The sequence below is a fragment of the Silurus meridionalis genome, chromosome 16, assembly GCF_014805685.1.
Source record: "Silurus meridionalis isolate SWU-2019-XX chromosome 16, ASM1480568v1, whole genome shotgun sequence".
Classification (NCBI taxonomy): Eukaryota; Metazoa; Chordata; class Actinopteri; order Siluriformes; family Siluridae; genus Silurus; species Silurus meridionalis.
In genome coordinates this window covers 17,202,244-17,214,453 of record NC_060899.1, presented here as the reverse complement: position 1 = coordinate 17,214,453, position 12,210 = coordinate 17,202,244, and the positions used below count along the sequence as shown (strand labels likewise).

The window sequence follows — 12,210 nt, the reverse complement described above, 5'->3', positions numbered from 1 at the left end:
ACCACCATCAACAAACCTGAGTGAACGTGTGAGAGTGAGGAGACGACAGCATACAAATATCCCAGTTCACCAAACACTCCATATCCATGATCCCTCCAGATCTGCTCCTTTACCTCACAAACACCTACTGACTAAACACTCCACTAAATAAATATGTGTTCAGCCTCGACTTGAACACTGAGACTGTGTCTGAGTCCCGAACACTGATTGGAAGGTTGTTCCATAACTGTGGGGTTTATAAGAGAAACATCTGCCCCCTGCTGGAGTCTTCATTATTTGAGGTACCAACAAATAGCCTGCACCTTTTGATCTAAGTAGGGGTGGAGGATCATACTGGTACAGAAGTTCACTCAGATACTGCTGCGTGAGAGCGTTAAGTGCTTTATATGTCAGTAGTAGTATTTTATAATCAGTGTGAGATGTAATTGGGAGCAGTGTAGATGATTAAAACAGGGCTGATGTGATCATATTTTCTAGATCTAGTGAGGACTCTTGCTGCTGCATTCTGAACTAACTGAAGCTTATTTCTGCACTTACTCCAACACCCAGACAGTAAAGCGTTACAGTAGTCTAATCTAGATGTTACAAAAGCATGAACTAGTTTTTCTGCATCCTGTAACGACATCATATTTCTAATTTTAGCAATATTTCTAAGGTGAAAGAAGGAGATCCTGGTGATATTATTCACGTGAGACTCAAAGGAAAGACTCGGGTCAATAATCACACCAAGGTCTTTGACTGCTGTACACACTGAAACAGAAACACCATCCAGAGATGCTACAGAATCAGAAAGTTTACTTCTAGCTGCATGTGGTCCTAGTAAAAGTACTTCTGTCTTATCTGAGTTGAGCAGAAGGAAGTTATCAAGCATCCACTGTCTAATGTCCTTTACACACTTCTCAACATTGTTAAGCTGATCTCTCTCATCTGGCTTTGCTGAAATATACAGCTGTGTGTCATCAGCATAGCAATGGAAGCGAATACCTAATAATTTCATAATTTCATAATAATAATTTCAGATATAACGAGAAAAGCAGACAGATCCTTGAGAAACACCAAACTTTACCTCAGAGAGTGTGGAGAACTCACCATTTACGAAGTTGAATAACACCTGTTTCTCGTGTGTGTGTGTGTGTGTGTGTGTGTGTGTGTGTGTTTAGGAGTTTAAGCTGATGTATGGAATGCTGTTCTCCATTCGCTCGTTTGTCAGTAAGATGTCTCCACTCGACATGTATCCTTTAACAACTTAACCTGTATATATATGTGTGTGTGTGTGTGTGTGTGTGTGTGTGTGTGTGTTTCCTTAACTTTGTTGTGTGTATCAGGAAGGACGGGTTTGTGTCATTTCAGACAAGTCGTTATAAACTTCATTATTATGAAACTCCAACAGGAATCAAAGTTGTGATGAACACGGATCTGGGAGTTCCTAACTGCAGAGATGTTCTCCATCAGATCTACAGCACGGTGTGTGTGTGTGTGTGTGTGTGTGTGTGTGTGTGTGTGTGTGTGTGTGTGTGAGAGAGAGAGAGAGAGAGAGAGAGAGAGAGAGAGAGAGAGAACAATTAAATTAAAAGTTTGTGTGTGTGTGTGTGTGTGTGTGTGTGTGTGTGTGTGTGTGTATATATAGGTCTATGTGGAGTGTATAGTGAAGAACCCGCTATGTGAGCTGGGAGGAAGCCTACAGAGTGAACTGTTCTCCAGCAAACTCGACTCATTCATCAGAGCACTGCCTTTTTTCAGTGTCCGTGCTGCATAAACTGTGTGTGTGTGTGTGTGTGTGTGTGTGTGTGTGTGTGTGTGTGTGTGAAGATGATGTTGCTTGTACCGTTGCTGCTGTTTTGTTTTTCTTGTTTGGAATCTCCTCAATAAAGTCACTATTCAGAAAAATATGTATGAGCTGCAGATGTAATTTAGTGTGAATTACTTCTGTTGTGGAGAAGTGACACACACACGCACACACAATTTTTGAGGGGGGACACAAATAATACAGTTAAATTGTACTTACAGTATAAAGACACAGTACATTATTATTGTAGCATGGAGACTGCGTCAATTACAATTCTAATTCACACTGCTTTACATAAAGAAAGTAAAACTATCATAAAAAATAATCACAACAATAAAAACAAGGAATTAAAAAAAATGTTTAACTTTTTATTTACAAATGAATGAAGACACTTAAGAACAGAATATAAATTGATTATAAAAATACAGTGTGGTGTTCAGACGTAGCACAGAGCTCATTTAGTAACTGCACAGATAAACTATATGCTAATTGTGTGTTCATGTTAAATTACATTATTCCAAGTCGCCCCAAATAAAACACTGCATGGGAAACGGCTTTGGTGTGTTAGTTACAGTGCACTATGCTACAAGCTATTGTACACAAGCTAACGTTCACTAGATAAGTGATATTTTAATCTCTAATAGAGCAGATTCATGGAAAATTACATCCATAATGAATGAGTCTGCATCAACTACATTAAAGAGAATTGCTTTATTTAGTGAATAAAATAAGTGAATAAAATACCCTACTTAATGGAGATGAAAATTAGTTGAGCCGCAGCCACACACCTGACTCGTGTGTGTAGTGAAGGTAAGATGAACACACACCTGACTCGTGTGTGTAGTGAAGGTAAGATGAACACACACCTGACTCGTGTGTGTGTAGAGAAGGTGAGATGAACACACACCTGACTCGTGTGTGTGTGTGTAGTGAAGGTGAGATGAACACACACCTGACTCGTGTGTGTAGTGAAGGTGAGATGAACACACACCTGACTCGTGTGTGTAGTGAAGGTGAGATGAACGCACACCTGACTCGTGTGTGTGTAGAGAAGGTGAGATGAACACACACCTGACTCGTGTGTGTGTGTGTAGTGAAGGTGAGATGAACACACACCTGACTCGTGTGTAGTGAAGGTGAGATGAACACACACCTGACTCGTGTGTGTAGAGTAGGTGAGATGAACGCACACCTGACTCGTGTGTGTAGTGAAGGTGAGATGAACGCACACCTGACTCGTGTGTGTAGAGAAGGTGAGATGAACGCACACCTGACTCGTGTGTGTAGTGAAGGTGAGATGAACGCACACCTGACTCGTGTGTGTAGAGAAGGTGAGATGAACGCACACCTGACTCGTGTGTGTAGAGAAGGTGAGATGAACGCACACCTGACTCGTGTGTGTGAGTAGGTGAGATGACACACACCTGACTCGTGTGTGTAGAGTAGGTGAGATGAACGCACACCTGACTCGTGTGTGTGTGTAGTGAAGGTGAGATGAACCGCACACCTGACTCAACTGTGTGTAGTGAAGGTGAGATGAACGCACACCTGACTCATGTGTGTAATGAAGGTGAGATGAACACACACCTGACTCGTGTGTGTAGAGTAGGTGAGATGAACGCACACCTGACTCGTGTGTGTGTAGTGAAGGTGAGATGAACACACACCTGACTCGTGTGTGTAGTGAAGGTGAGATGAACACACACCTGACTCATGTGTGTAATGAAGGTGAGATGAACACACACCTGACTCGTGTGTGTAGAGTAGGTGAGATGAACGCACACCTGACTCGTGTGTGTAGAGTAGGTGAGATGAACACACACCTGACTCGTGTGTGTGTGTAGTGAAGGTGAGATGAACAGCACACCTGACTCGTGTGTGTAGAAGGTGAGATGAACACACACCTGACTCGTGTGTGTGTAGAGTAGGTGAGATGAACACACACCTGACTCGTGTGTGTAGAGTAGGTGAGATGAACACACACCTGACTCGTGTGTGTAGAGTAGGTGAGATGAACACACACCTGACTCGTGTGTGTAGAGTAGGTGAGATGAACACACACCTGACTCGTGTGTGTAGAGTAGGTGAGATGAACACACACCTGACTCGTGTGTGTAGAGTAGGTGAGATGAACACACACCTGACTGTGTGTAGAGTAGGTGAGATGAACACACACCTGACTCGTGTGTGTAGAGTAGGTGAGATGAACACACACCTGACTCGTGTGTGTAGAGTGAGATGAACACACACCTGACTCGTGTGTGTAGAGTAGGTGAGATGAACACACCTGACCTGTGTGTAGAGTAGGTGAGATGAACGCACACCTGACTCGTGTGTGTAGAGTAGGTGAGATGAACGCACACCTGACTGGTGTGTGTAGAGTAGGTGAGATGAACGCACACCTGACTCGTGTGTGTAGAGTAGGTGAGATGAACGCACACCTGACTCGTGTGTGTAGAGTAGGTGAGATGAACGCACACCTGACTCGTGTGTGTAGAGTAGGTGAGATGAAGTGGGGAAGTGTACAGAAAGTGATCTTACTGAGACATTCGTTTCAATAAATGTCATTAAACCACCGACACATGAGAAACACTATCGGGGATCAAACTTCATCAAACTGACCAACAGCATGTGACCTGCAGATGGCGCTCATTCCTTTTCAAAATTTAAAGGTTTCCTCTCTCTCTCTCTCTCTCTCTCTCTCTCTCTCTCTCTCTCTCTCACTCACTCTCTCTCACAGTCTCTCACTTCCTCTGCAGAAGATTTCTCGTGCACATGTCACACTTCTCCATGTTCAACTGTGAGAACGCCTTCACTTCCTGTTCTCTACATCCACTGTCACTGTATCACTGTTTCACTCACTGTTTCTCTCACTGTCTCACTCACTGTCTCACCGTCTCATTGTCTCTCACTGTTTCTCTCACTTTCTTTCTCACTGTTTCACTCACTGTCTCACTGTTTCACTTACTGTCCATCTCAGTTTCACTGTCTCTCATTGTGTCACTCACTGTCTATCTCACTTTATTTTACTGTCTCACTGTTTGTCACTGTCTCTCACTGTTTCTCTCACTGTGTTACCCACTGTTTCACTCACTGTCTCACTTTCTATATATGTTTTCTTCTTATTTATTTTATGAAGGTTTGAGGAGAACTGAAGTTGATTCCAGGTGATGAATGTTAATTGGATGTGTTAATGTGAAGTCTCACTATGTGGTTCATAGTAGATGTGAATGAAGGATCCGAAAAACCAACAGAGAAAGAGCAGAGCCTTCAGAAGCGGCAATTAGACTGGTGTGTACTAAAGATGGAACCCCTCAGTGGTGTGTACTGATGATGGAACCCCTCAGTGGTGTGTAATGATTATTTGACTAGCTTTACTTTCTGCTCAAATTCAGTCAAATGCTGCAGAACCACTCTGATGGGGCTCCAGGGTACAGAAGGAGAATGACCCAAACTATACTGTGACATCAACACAAGAGTTTTTGAAGTCAAAGAAATAAAATGTTATGAAATATGTCTTGCACCTGACCCCTGCCCAGCTGAGCTGCTGTCCTCTTCTTGAAGCTTTACTGAAAGCAGGGACTGAAGGTCCTGCAGTAAATATCTGCAAAACACTATAGTAAAAGAAGTTCCAAACTTCAAGACATCATCCACTGTACAGAGGACTGTCCTTCTGCCCCAACTGTCCCTAAAACCTTACTGTCCTACTGTTTCTTCTGTCCCTGCTGTCCCACTGCCCTACTGTCTATACTGCCCCTTCTTTTCTACTGTCCTAAAATCCCTAATGTCTCTGGTGTTCCTACTGCCCCACTGTCTCTACCATCCCTACTTCCTTACTGCTCCTACTGCATTAATTCAATTCAATAATTTTTTATTTGTATAACGCTTTTACCAACGAATATTGTCTCAAAGCAGCCTGACACTCTCATTTTACTGCCTCACTGTCTCTACTGTCCCTACTGTACTACTGTTCTACTGTCCCCCCTTGCCTTACTGTCCCCCCTGTCTTACTGTCCCCAATACTCTACTGTCGCTACTGCTCCTACTGTCCTATTGTTTATACTGCCCAACTGTCCCTACTGCCCTACTGTCTAAATGTCCCTACTGTCCAACTGTCCCTACTGCCCTACTGTCTAAATGTCCCTACTGTCCAACTGTTCCTACTGCCCCTCTGTCCTTACTTCCCCTACTGTGCAACTGTACATACTGCCCTGCTGTTCTACTATCTTAATGTCCCTGCTGACCTTACTCCCCTACTGTCTCTACTGTCCTGCTGTCTCTACTTTTCCACTGTCCTAATGTCCCTACTGCCCCACTGTCCATACTGTCCCTGCTGTCCTGCTACCATACTGTCCCTATTATCCTTACTGTTACTGTCCTTACTGTTCTAATGTTGCTACTGTCTCTACTGCCCTACTATTCTACTGTCCAACTGTCCCTACTGTTAAACTGTCCCTACTGTCGCAAATATTCTATTGTCCCTACTATGCTACTGTATAGCTGTCCCTACAGATCTACTGTCCCTACTGTCCTACTGCTCTACTGTTCTTCTGTCTCTGCTGTTCCTCTTGTTCTATTGTCCCAACTGTTTTACTGTCGCTACTGTTCTTACCCTGATTACTAAAACAGACTGATATTTATATTATGTTCATCTCTCTACTTTTCAGAATATGCTGTGTGTGTGTGTGTGTGTGTGTGTGTGTGTGTGTGTGTGTGTGTGTGCATGATAACCAATTTCTCACTATCTCTGTATTTTGCCTAATATGGTCACACTTAGTGGCTGTGTGTTTGTGTGTGTGTGTGTGTGTTGGTTTTTGTGGTTTATGTGGACATTTGACCTGATTACGTACCGACATTATGGGGACATTTGGGATTATGGGGACAGGACAGGTGTCCTCATAATTCCCGCACTGTGGCTATATATATCTATACTAGAGGAGCTGAAATTCAAAATTTCAGTCCATGTCCATTATACCACAAACACCCGAAACTGACTTAACACAGTGTAACTTTGGAATTTCGTAGTGCGCCCCTGTAGCCCGGAGCCGGTACTGCAATCCGTTCACACATGTGTGAAAATTTGAGCCTTCTGATTGGCTAGCGCTGATTGCCATTTTTCGTTCTGTGATTGGCTGAGACCTACGTCAATTATCCTACGTGTTCCTTTTAAGGCGGAGTTTCATTAGACTCGGTTTGCCAACACATTGAACAGCCATTATCCAGCCCTTTAAAAGCCAGGTATGATTATAAAGTTCATAAACTTAATGAGTAGACTATTGATATATTCCAAGAGCTCGGTTCCTTGTTGTAAATTAATGTTGTAAGAAATATTTCATTGGAATCTGGAGATTGGGGTGAATTTAGCCTTAAGAATGCATAAATTAAAGCTGGCTAGTTAGCAACATTATCAATGGTTAGTTTTAAAACCTGAGTTGAATAACTAATTACTGATAAATCTTGTACCGAATGCGCACTGTATAAATTTGGGTTTAGTGCGTTTGGCCGAATTAAAATGAAGGAAATGTCTGTATGTTAGCATGGATGCTAGCTAATAATAGTCAGTGCTGATAGCCGCTAGCTGATAGCCGCGCGCATCCTCGCGGCTCTTTAAACGCGTTCGCTCCGGCCACAGAGCGCGTGCAGTGTTGTAAGGTGAGCTGCTGGGCATACAGCACCCGGACTGCTTATAAACTACTGAGAACTGCTTTTAATTATTTTATTTATTATAAGGCTGTATGCTATTTAATGTCGCTAGAACATCACTTCCGGTTAGCGCGTGCAGTGTTGTAAGGTGAGCTGTTGTACACACAGCACCCGGACTGCTTACAAACTACTCAGAACTGCTTTTAATTGTTATTATTTTGTTTATTATAAGGCTGTATGCTATTTAATGTCACTAGAACATCACTTCCGGTTAGCGCGTGCGACCGGAAACAGCTGAGTGCGTGCGGCGCGGGAGTTACATGGCTGAGTTTGGAGCGGTGGTGAGGGTCTGAGTGTGAGATAGAGATGATGGTACAGTGTGTAAACACTGCTGTATCACTGTGAGGGTGTAAATAACCCCTGATACTCTTCACTCATAACTCAGTAATACTGTAGTCAGAAGTAAAGCAGAATGAACACATCAGAAGTCTGATATCTTTGAGTGTCAGTGTGATGGAGAGTTTAAATCCCAGCTCTCCTCAGCATTGTCCCATGCTCTATCACTGGACATGTTTTACATAAACACCACTTATATTAACAATTTAAGGTTTTAGTTTAAATAAACACTCATTTCTGTGGGGAAGAACAGCATCATTTTAACATGGCTGAGATGAAGCGCAGAAGAAGAAAAGAACATCCAAAGCAGGAGACGGAGTATTACACATCTGCTGGGAAAGACAAACCTGGAAATATATAAATTCAGATAAAGGTAAGGGTCCATTCACACATGCCATCCTATGTTCCTTTTGACCTAGACTGCTTTCATTAACAGACAGGGCATTAGGATAAAACTGGTGTGAAGTTCACGACTGGATTAATATTTCATTTTTTCTTATTCAGGGTGTGGAGTATTCAGTTCAGTCCCTTTTGATGAGGAGACCTCTTTAACCTCGCAACAGCAGACACTCTGGCAATCATCGAACACAGTAAACAGGTAATATATATTTTTTTACAGTTGTGAAATTATATTGAGCTCTTATTATATCTTATAAATCTGTATGTACTGTGTATGCCTGAGACCTGTTTCATTGTATATCAGGGCTTTAGTGATTTACATGTGTTTTGTGTTTATTGGCGTGTGTATGTAACAGACATGGTTTAGCAGTACACTGGGTATATGGGGACGTTGTTGTAATGTGATAGTCAATGTACATAAGCAGCTGTGTGTATAGTGTCTGACAGAAACCTGGTCTCGAGGGACTTCACTTTATAAAGTTATTGTATGAGCACCATTAACTTTATTAAATTAATTTCTCTTAAATTTGCATCTTATAGATGTAGACTTACTGACTATTGTACTTCCTTATCCCTCAGAGGTAAGGGTTTGTTACAGAAGCACCAAATAGCAGATGTGACCTGGGTGATTGTATATCATGAGAACAAAAGTGACCCAAATATTATAGTATAGTTAAGGCAGCAATGTTCTTGCTGGGTGTAAATAATATACCATATATACAGTGTGCTTTGCTAATGTACTGTATATACAGTGCATAAAATCACCCCAAAAGCCTGACATAGACCTTATAGAGTATCTGTAAAATGCAATAGTAAAGGAAGTGGCAGATTGTTGTTGCTCTAATAAAAATAAAAGGAATATTTGTTGATTCAATCTTGGTGGAAACTACTGGAATTTTCACAGAAACAGTTTTATGCATAGTCATTTGTAGAACTAGCAGTTCTGCAAAACCTAGTATGTCGGACTAAATACTAAGACCTTGTTTGCGATTGTTAATAATACAATTGCTGGTGATCCAAATGCTTTTTTTAAATATTTCTAAACATACCAATCTGTTTTAAATTAAATGTTTTGTGTAAAACTTAGTTTTATGTATCTTTTGAAATTAATGTCTTGGTTTGATATGGTTGCTAATGCAGTAAAATTAATTGCATTAAAATGTGACTTAAGTATCAAATACATTCTAGGGCTACTTAATGTTTATAACAAATGTGAGAAAGATTTCTTGTTTCTGTTTTTAGAATGTAGCTGAAAACATTAGAGGTTACTGCAGTAGATGAGTTGGAGGCTGCTGATCCAGGAGAAGAGTGAGAAAAGGTAATTTATAAAAATCATATTCTGATTATTTATTCCCAAAATGTTGCAGGTACTTTGCATTGTTTTAGTATGTTTTTATCAGTACGTATTGTCTCTCTTAGTCACTGGGAGAGATTGACTGGATGGGTGAACACTATCTGTGAACCATGTCTTGAGATCAAAATGACTGAGATTTTGTGTGCAGTTTTAGGTGCTGGGGTTAGGATTGAGTTAGTCTGTGTGTATGTAGTGTGTATGGCTGAGACCTGTTTTATGAGAACACTGTGTCTAATAAGGACATGCATAGACCATCATGTAAGAGTCCTCTACCAAAGGAGTATTAGTGTGTCCGTGTGTTTGACAAATACATGGTATATCAGGGCTTTAGTGATGTACATGTTTAGTGTTTATCTGAGTGTATATGGAACAGACATGGTTTAGCAGTACACTGGGTATATGGGGACGTTGTCAATGTACATAAGCAGCTGTGTGTATAGTGTCTGACAGAAACCTGGTCTCGAGGGACTTCACTTTATAAAGTTATTTTATGAGCACCATTAACTTTATTAAATTAATTTCTCTTAAATTTGCATCTTATAGATGTAGACTTACTGACTATTGTACTTCCTTATCCCTCAGAGGTAAGGGTTTGTTACAGAAGCGCCACATAGCAGATTTGTTGTACCTTGTAGTAATGTGATAGTCAATGTACATCATCAGCTGTGTGTATAGTGTCTGACAGAAACCTGGTCTCGAGGGACTTCACTTTATAAAGTTATTGTATGAGCACCATAAACTTTATTAAATTAATTTCTTTCAAATTTGCATCTTATAGATGTAGACTTACTGACTATTGTACTTCCTTATCCCTCAGAGGTAAGGGTTTGTTACAGAAGCACCACATAGCAGATGTGACCTGGGTGATTGTATATCATGAGAACAAAAGTGACCCAAATAGATTATAGTTAATGCATCATGCGTATTATTATATTGCTGGGTGTCAATTATATGGGTGCAAATTAATAGAGAGCCAAAAGATTATGAAAAGTAAAAAAATATTTATATATTGTTAATTATGTCCAAATGATAGTCCAAATGTGTTAACCTGGTTAAGAAGATGCTACAGCCAGGCTTACATTGTCTGATTTTTGGAATAACTCCAATATTTTACTGCTGTCTGTACATCAGATAGTCAGTGGAATGCGAGCGTAAATTTGAAACGTTAGTGAAGCTAAATGTATGTTTAAAATCAAAAATGCTTTGAGAATCTAATTGGTTTGTGTCCAGCCTAAAGGGAGGTAATAGCCATTAAAATATCCCTGGACAGGTCCATATAAAAGCATTTAGTTTTGTCTATTTTAGATTACCATTGTAAAGGGCCAATCTAAGCCTAAGAAACAGGATTCAAAAGAACTTTGTGAAAAGACAAAAAAAGTAAGGTTGCCTGATAGACATTATTTTTGTCATAAGAAATTCTGTTAAATAATTATAAACTGAGTATTTGTTTTGGTTATGTTTTTAAATATGTACTGAACAGTATCTTACAATAACAAAAACAGTTCTTGAACAAAAAGAAAATATGACAAAGGTTTATATTGATAATTTGTATATCATATTACTGTTCAGTAGAATATACAAAAACCTTGTTATTTTATCACCTCAGCTTTGAAATTAAAGGTATGCATTTAAATTGTAAAATTGAGTCCTTGATATGTCCTGTGTAGAATTAGGCTAGTATTAAGGCATCAAGATAAATTGGTGAAAATCTTTAATGTTATGATTATTCAAATCGATGAGCTTTTAGTTACAAACGAAACATACAGTAGTATTAATTTTTGCATCTGCTTTTAAGATAAACTCAACATTGATGCTAGTGATGGAAGTGACTCTGAGAGTGGGGCTGATGCTGCGAATTTGGATGCTTCCTGAAGACACCAGCACAGATCAGTAGGTTTTCTAACCTGTTCTAACCATGTTTAATATGCGCCATAATATGTCAGTCCACACTGCTAATGTACTCAATGATGATTTCTTTTTTACAGGGATGTGAAGCAATCGGACACCAGAAGAGGAAAATGGTTTATGCGTTGCATTTTTTAGGTTATGATTTTTCAGGATTTTTCAGGACACTTTTTTCAATATATTAATTAGCAATAAGAATTTATATTACAAAAGGTAACATTATTCACATTTATTTGCTATTTATAGTCCTAAACAAACCTCTGCCATCATACCTCTTTCACTTACTGTCTGTGGTTATGTTTGCATACACTCATTGATACAATTGAGTTCTTCGATGTCCCATCTACATTTATGGCAATAGCAAACTCCCATTCCCAGAGCGACGTAGAAAAGCTTTGGAGTTCCCATCAAGAAATGTACACACCAGGCATAACGTTATGATCTTATAACGTTATGACTAGTGATTGAATAACACTAGCTCTTTATTATGGCAGCTGATCGTGGGTGGGATTTATTAGGATTGTAATTAGCTTTACAATTTTCCTCATTTTAAATTGGTTTAAGTGTCTTTATGTAATTCATTTGTATATCTAGCTCTCTGCAAGCTTTATATAACACTGAGCATTTTGGAGATTTCACTATGCACTAAACATTCAAATATCTAAACATCTTGGTTATCAAATTTCATTTATAATGGGTTTTTGGTTAGTTTGTTTATGAATATTTT

General features: G+C 39.9%; 1 protein-coding gene across 4 annotated transcripts in view; it reads left to right on the top strand.

Moving 5' to 3' along the window:
* trappc1 (trafficking protein particle complex subunit 1) overlaps positions 1-1,889 on the top strand; it is a 3,972-nt gene extending 2,083 nt beyond the window's left edge. For all 4 annotated transcript variants that reach the window (XM_046869689.1, XM_046869687.1, XM_046869686.1 and 1 more), the window contains exons 3-5: positions 1,161-1,231; positions 1,326-1,464; positions 1,628-1,889. In XM_046869689.1, the coding sequence (XP_046725645.1) occupies positions 1,161-1,231; positions 1,326-1,464; positions 1,628-1,756 (339 nt within the window). In that variant the 3' untranslated portion in view covers positions 1,757-1,889. The remainder of the gene's footprint in view (positions 1-1,160; positions 1,232-1,325; positions 1,465-1,627) is intronic.
* The last annotated feature ends 10,321 nt before the right edge of the window (positions 1,890-12,210 follow it).